At 36.6% G+C, this 8,012-nt stretch overlaps 1 protein-coding gene across 1 annotated transcript in view; it reads left to right on the top strand.

Annotated features, from left to right (window-relative positions):
• LOC150081818 (LYR motif-containing protein 9-like) overlaps positions 1-6,329 on the top strand; it is a 52,685-nt gene extending 46,356 nt beyond the window's left edge. Inside the window, exon 3 of the mRNA XM_090378911.1 lies at positions 6,114-6,329. Coding sequence (XP_090235037.1) covers positions 6,114-6,128 — 15 coding nt within the window. The 3' untranslated portion in view covers positions 6,129-6,329. The remainder of the gene's footprint in view (positions 1-6,113) is intronic.
• Positions 6,330-8,012: the final 1,683 nt, after the last annotated feature.

The following is an 8,012-nucleotide window of genomic DNA, read 5'->3' on the forward strand; positions in this document are numbered from 1 at the left end:
TAATAGGGGATTTTAACTTTCCAGATATTGACTGGAACTTGTGGGTTGGTCACTTCCAAGCTAGCAAGACTTTTGTGGTTGCCAGGGAAGGTGATGGAGTCTAATCAATGATATATAGGAATCTTGCTAGCAGAGACAAGGAGGTGATTATACCTTTGTATAAGACAGTGGTAAGGTCACACTTTGAGTACTGTGTACAGGTCTGGAGGCCTTATTTTAGGAATCATGTAGAGTTGCTAGAATGAGTACAGAGAAGGGCAACAAGATTGGTGAGAGGAACAAAGGGTTCTCTTACCAGGAGAGGCTTAGATTCTGTTAGTTGCAGCATCTGGAGATAAGGCACCTGCGAGGTGATCTGACTGAAGTGTACAAGGCTTTGAATGGTTTGAGCAGGCTCAATGCTGATGGGATACTTCTACTTGCTGAGATTAAGAACCTGAAGGGCATAGATTCAAATTGAGGAAAGACTTGCAGAATAGATGTGAGGAAGTTTGCATTTAGTCAGCATGTAATTGATCGCTGGAACAGACTTCCATTTGTTGTTGTGGAAGTTGATAGCTTAAATATATTTAAGGCTGAACTAGACAAACATTTGGAGTGACCGGATGGGTGAAATGGGAATGGTTTTTCTTTTTTTTTTTTTTTTTTTTTTTGTTTGGCTGATTCTCATAGAACGAGCTCATATTTCTTGTAGCATATGCCTCAACTAATGCTAATAATTCAGACACAGCACGGGTTTGTTAATGATAAGTTTTGTCTGACAAATATGATTGGATACTATGATGTGGTTACAAAGGAATTGGATGCAAAAAATAATTTTGGTATTATATACTTGGATTTCAGGAAACCTTTTGACACTGTTACGCATGGAAGACTACTGTACAAATTGAGCAGTGTGGTATTAAGGGGAAGTATTAAGGGTAAGGGTAATTAAGGGAATGGAATTCTTTATCCCACACTCCACTTTAAAATCTCGTCCTTTATCTAAACCTTGGTTTTCCAATAAATGTGCTAAGGCTGTTCAATTGAAGAATGTTGCATATCGTAATTGGCTTGTTTCTAATTCTTCAGTTTCATTTTCTGCCTACACCAAAGCTCGCAACAATTGTAAAGCAGTTATTAATCAGTCCAAACTAGAGTTTGAACAGGTTAAGAGTAGAAAATTTGCTTCTTGCCCTAATGGTAGCCGACCATTCTGGTCTCTTGACAAAGCTATTGGCCGCAACTTTTGCCCATCTCTGCTCCCACCTCTGTCCAAAGCAGATGGTTCTGTTGTCACTTCAGCCAAGGATAAAGCTGACCTGCTAGCATCCCATTTTTCTTCCACCTCATGTATTAATGATCTTGGTAAAACACCTCCCACCATTCCCAACACTCTCCATTCAATGCCTCCTGTGGTCGTCCGTCAAAAGGATATCAGAAGGATTTTGATGCTAAGAAAGCTCCAGGTCCCGATGGTATTTCTCCACTTGTTCTCAAAACCTATTCCTATTCTTTGCCACCTTTTTTTACTTTCTTATTCCAAAGGTGTTTTTCCTTCTGCTTGGAAATTTGCTCATATCCAGCCAGTTCCTAAAAAGGGTGATAAATCCCTCCCATCCAATTATCGTCCCATTGCAATTACTTCTACTCTTTCTAAAGTAATGGAGAAATCAATTAACCGCCAACTCTTAAACTACCTAGAAACCTTAAGTCTGATCAACGATCGCCAGTATGGATTCCATCAGTGTCGATCCACTGGTGATATTCTGGCTTATGTTGCCCATTTATGGACTAATTCAGTGGAAAGGTTTGGTGAAACACAAGTAGTTGCTCTTGACATCTCAAAGGCTTTTGATCGTGTTTGGCATAAAGGTCTTCTAAACAAGCTTCCATCTTATGGTTTGCCAACTGTTTTTAGTAATTGGTTATCCAGTTTTCTCTCTGATCGCTCACTGAGGGTGATGGTAGATGGCTCTCTGTCTTCTAACTTCTTCAATAATGCCGGTGTCCCCCAATGTTCAGTTCTTTCCCCCACTCTTTTCCTCTTGTATGTTAATGACCTTCTTCCATTGACTGGAAATCCTATCCATAGTTTTGCCGATGATAGCACACTGCATTCCACTTTCCATTTTGAGAATCCTTGTCCTGCTCAATCAGCTTCAACTTCTTGAAAATCTGCTACCAATTCCTTAAATGCCGATCTTCAGGTAATTCTCCAGTGGTGCAAAGACTCAGTCTTTGCCCCACTGGAGAATTACCTGAAATCAGTCTTGTCTTATATCTCGCAAAAAGGATTCTTCTGCTCCTATGCTTATCTTTAGTAACACTCCGATTTCTAGGCAAAATGAAATATCTCTTTTAGGGATTACCATGACTTCTAATCTCTCTCTCTCTTGGCACAAGCTCATTACAAATATTGCTTCCTCTGCATCTAAAAAACTTGGTTTTCTCTTTCGCTCTCGACTGTACTTTTCTTCCAAACATCTGCTCACTGTGTATAAATCGCAAATCCGCCCTGCCATGGAATATTGTTCCCACATCTGGGGTGGTGCCCCCAAAACCTCTCAAGCTTCTTGATTCCATTCAGAAGAGGGCAGTTAGGTTAATTAATGATTCATCTCTAACAGAGTCTCTCCACTCGCTTTCTCATAGACGTACTGTTTCTGCTGCATGCCTCTTCTACAGATACTTCCATGGGCACTGTTCTTCTGAATTGGCTTCTATGATTCCCGCTCTCTCTTTCAAAACAGTCCGAACACGTGCCGCCACCAGCCAACATCCATTTACTGTCCAGCTTCAAACCCATAGAACCAACTTTTGCATCTTCCTCGTTTATTCATTCAACTGCCGTTTTCTGGAACAACCTTCCTTCATACGTATTTCCTGAAAATTACAATCTGCAGAAGTTCAAGTTCAATGTCAAAAAATATCTTCTTTTGTCTTCTCAGTGTCCAACCCAAGCACGGTACTACGTACTATAGGTACTAATACCTCTCGTGTTTGGGGTTCGCATAAAAAAAAAAAAAAAAAAAACCAGCCCTTACTAGTTTTAAACGGTTCCACATTTTTTTTTTTTTCTTTAGGTGAGTTTTCTTCAGATCATCATGTTGGCTAATCTCTTTCTCTTTCTCTTTTTTTTTTTTTTTTTTTAATAATATTTAACTTAACTGAATTCTGTATTGGATATTATTTTCAATAAAATTAGTTAAAGTCTCCATTTCAATCCTGATAGCCGGCCTAGCCCTAGTTGCTTGCAAATGGAACAGCTATCTTTCCCGCTAAAATTAATTCTTTATTTTTTTTTATAATTGTTCTTACAGTTAAACTTGCAAGTCCTGAATTATGGTCATTCATCCGCTTGTCATTGACCTGAATCAATTCGCTTCAAAACGTCTAATTTAATTTTCAAATTCAGTCTTTTTCTTACATTTGTCTTCTTACTGCCTTCAGACATTGTTGCTTTTTCATTCTTATCGGCCATTATTAACTCTTTGAAAATGTAACTGTGTTGGTTGCATTAATTATGATACAATGTTCAAGTAAACTGCCCGTTTCGGACGATGTCTAATACAGTACCGAGTGATGACTAGACTTCGGATAAATGCATATAACGCAAATATTACAAGCAATATACTTGATCATTTTTTAAAATGTTGATCTCGGAACTACTTAACAAGTCACTGTACTGCAATTAAATTAGCGTGCGAGAAAATTTCAATGAGTGTGGGAAAATTTCTCAAGTCGCCGTGGGAAATGTTTTAATGCTGTTTTGCTATTCATTTTCAAGCTATCGACTCATTCAAATGAAACGATTTCATTTAATATGCCAAAAATGCAATCTGTAAAAGAGTGTTATAGTGATCTGTGACAGCGTTATAGTCAGATACGAGGGTTATAATATAAGAACAGCGTTATAGTCAGATACGAGGGTTATAATATAAGAACAGCGTTATAGCGAACCGCATTATAACGAGGGCCTGCTGTATATGATATAAAAATTATTCTTTGCATCCAGGTCCTTTGTGACCACATCATAGTGTCCAATCAAATTGGTCAGACAAGACTTCCCCTTAACAAACCCATGCTGTGTCCAAGCTATAACTGAAGTCTTGTCTAAATGATCCTGCAATGCTTCATTAACCAGTGCCTCCATTAATTTTCTTGGAACAGAAGTTAAACTAATAGGTCTGTAATTACTTGTGTCACCTTTTTATCCTCCTTTGTGAATTGGGGTCACATTTGCACATCTCCAGTCCATGGGTACCTCCCCTGAGTCCAGGGAAGCTCTCATAATTAAGCTAAGGTTTGCTTACTTCCTTTGCTGCCTCCTTTAATATAACTGTATTCATCCACCCCGGGTGCCTTTCTTATGTTTATCTTCAACAATTTCTCCTCCACTTTACTCTCAGTTATTAGAAGATTATCTAGCTTACTGCCAGAATTTAATACATCTCTGGCATTCCTCTTCCTGAATTTAGGTGTGAATGTAGATGCAAAATATTCATTTAGTTTGTTAGTTTGAGCAGGATCATCAACAGTTGAACCATCGATATCAAGTGGACTAATCTGATTCATCCCCCTTCCTTCTAGAGTTCATAAGTAAAGAACCCTTTGCTGTTTTTCTTTGCATCCTTTGCCAAAGATTTCTCATTATCTGCCTTTTCCTGCCTAACCTCCTTTGTGACTTGTTTACAGACCAGCTTATATCTGTGATAGGCTTCCGTGTCACCTGTTAATTTATATGTATCCCATGCATTTTTCTTCTCTACTACATGTCTAATTAGTTCATCTGACATCCATTTAGCCTTAAATCTTGAACAATATTTCTTAGTTGGTTGTGAAAGGCCTAGTAGTTTCCAAGATTAATTCTTTGAATGCTTCCCATTTTGAATTTGCTGTTGGTAACATCTCAGTTGGTCCCACCGTATATATTTTAAATACTGTCTCAGACCACTGTAGTCACCTTTACAAAAGCAAAAACCCTTCGCTTTACCTCCAATGGTAGTTGCCTCTTTGAGTAAATCCCACTTCAGTACACTGCGACCACTGCCGCCTGGTGGTTCTTTTATCTGCAGATTCTTAATGCATGAAGAATCACTACTGATAATCAGATCAAAAGTATTACTCCCTCTAGTTGCCTCCCGAACATGCTGCTGTAGAAAACAATCATCCAATAAATCCACAAAAGCCATGCTAGTGTGTGAGTGACCAACCGACAAATTTCAGTCAATATCCGGGAAATTAAAATCTCCCCATTATAAGACTTTCTGATTTACTGGCCCACTCTATTTCCCTGTACAGTTTTTTATTATACTCATCAGAGTCATTAGGCCTATAACGCATTCCTACTCTCTATTTTGCTTTTCCAGTGCTTATGTCCAAACTGACTTGACTCTGCACTCTCCAGCCATGTCCACTGGCCGTACTTCCTTGGATTTTGTGTTTCTTAACCAATAGCATAATTCCTATCCTGTCTATCCTTCCTATACTCCCCAAATTCCAGTTCTGCATTCCTTATATCTGTGTGACATCATGTCTCTGTTATCCCAACAATATCTGCCTTTGAAGTTTTGACCAACACCTCAAATTCATCAAATTTATTTACCAAACTTCTAGCATTGGTGTACACACAAGTATGCATGCACCTGTTTCTATTCTTAGCTACCCTAACACATCCCATGTATTTACTTGTTCCGCAATTACTCCCAGCAGTCTCTGGAATCCCCTGCATCTTGTTTTACAGGCATCCTGATCATTTCAATAGAAGCAGTGCAAGAATCACTTTCACCTCTGCCAGCTGCTACTGTTAATCTATTAGTTATGTATCTCCCCAAAGCTAGCAGTTTGTGTAATTGGTTCACTTTACGACATCACAATATGATGGTGTTTGTGAAATGGATTAATATTGTAAAGCAGGGTTCCACTGTACTTGGATTGAAGAGTTGATACACAAATCTAATCCTAGTCAGGTTATGAAATGTACAGTATAAAGTGTAATGCTTATGTCAAACACCAGTACTAATTGAACCATTGTAATGAAGAATTGCCTTGTATATGCATTACATGTTATTAATTTTAATTTTTTCTGTTTGTTTATATATGGACTAATAGTATTTTTATTTACTTTTCAGTACTCATCTAAATGAAACAGCAGAACTAGTACATTTTGATTTGTAGTAATAATCGTTATAAAGGGCAGATGGAAGTAATCGCTTTGAATCTCTCTATTTCAATGATTTTATTTTCCAGAGAATTGCATTCACTGTATAATGAGAATGCTGACTCAAATATAATGTAATTTCTCTAAAGGAGGACATTGTCTTTCAGTTAAAAGCCTTGAAACTTGGTATGATCTTATTATTCTGATTCTTTACATTCATACTCATATAAGCATTATTTTATTTAGCTAAAACTACAAAAAATCCTGATACATCCAAAAGACACAGTTGTGCTGGTATTGGATAATAATAAAGATACACTTCACCACATAAACCAGTGCAATGTACCATTCATAGGTTATGAACAGCATGTTGAATCGGTTATATTTAAAAGCATTTTAATTAGTAATAGTTTAGAAATCATACTGTGGATGTTTCTCCTCTGTTTCTTCAGTGATCCTAAAATTAAGACTAAAATGATTTATTAATTATCTTTATTATATTTTTATTAAATTATTAATTTTAGTTTTATTATTTAATTTAGTGTAAACAGAGTTGTCAAAGTATTTAATAGAGCTAATGCTAGAATACTATGTGTACTCTAGTAACAACAGAAGTACACTCTTGTAATCCTGTTGTTTTGCTATCACAAAAAAATCAAAAGGCCAAACTGACCAACTGCTTTTTATGTGTGGTTATAGTTATGTATATTTGACAAGGTGTTCTGGACCATAGTAATTTTATTGAATGAGATTAATTGATTGAACTGACTGGATGTAATCATGAAAGATCAGGTACAGAGTATCTAGAGGTCCCACAGTTAAGCCCTAGATTACCATAAGGCTTTTCTTTAGAACCTCCTCAGGCTATTGACTTGGACTTTGTCTGTTTGTAGAACTATTTCTTGTTGGTTTCTTTTTTTAAATTGATTCAGGACTCTGTGAATCTGATCAGGTTCTTATCTGTCTGTATCCCTTTGTTTTAGTTTGTTGTTTTCTATTTCCCCATCATAAATGTTTTAAATAAGCTGTTATTATTAAAAACTTTTCTTTTGTTATTATTGAAATAATAATCTGTTATTATTGTGGTTGAAACTGAGTTTTGGGAAAAACTTTCACCTGTGTCTTTCTGTTTTTGTATGTATGGTGGGATCTGATATTGTCATTCTACTATTTTTCTGTTTTGGATTTTGGAGAAAAAGAAGGGGTTCTTAAAACCAGACTTCAATTTCACCTAAATTAGGACTCTTGCAACAAAAACTCCCATTTAATAACCTGATGTGGAGGTTGTAATAACTCCTACATTGAAGAGGAGTCGTCGTGATTGTTTTGTGAGAGTCAGGGAACACAAAATATACAGGTTCAATAATAGAAGATTATTTAAAGAATTTATTAGAATATAAATGCACAAGACATAATACGATATGAGCTTAAAATATACGATAAAATATCAGTGTAAATACACCATAGATGGCTCATAAAAGAAAAACTACAATCGTAGTGTAAAGGCATCGATTTAGTTCTTTCTCATATTGTGACCTTTTGGCATCTCTCATATTGTTGAATTAACTTCACAACTGGGTTGGCATGATTTCAACAATAGGTACCTGCCCACCACCGACTATAGGCCAACAAGCCTTGAAACGGTGCCGTTTGGGTGATGGTGCCCACTGAGAATAAGTAATAATAGTCTTCTCTATTAGTGAAGCGTTACTTATTCGAGGTAGTGCAATACATTGTAACTCGTGAAGGTAGTCACAATACGAGATACAATTAAATCGATGCCTTTACACTACGATTGTAGTTTTTCTTTTATGAGTTATCTGTTGTGTATTTACACAAAATTTTATAGTATATTTAAGCTCATATCATA

Source organism: Mastigoproctus giganteus, chromosome 8, assembly GCF_048544385.1.
Source record: "Mastigoproctus giganteus isolate SK-2022 chromosome 8, ASM4854438v1, whole genome shotgun sequence".
Classification (NCBI taxonomy): domain Eukaryota; kingdom Metazoa; phylum Arthropoda; class Arachnida; order Uropygi; family Thelyphonidae; genus Mastigoproctus; species Mastigoproctus giganteus.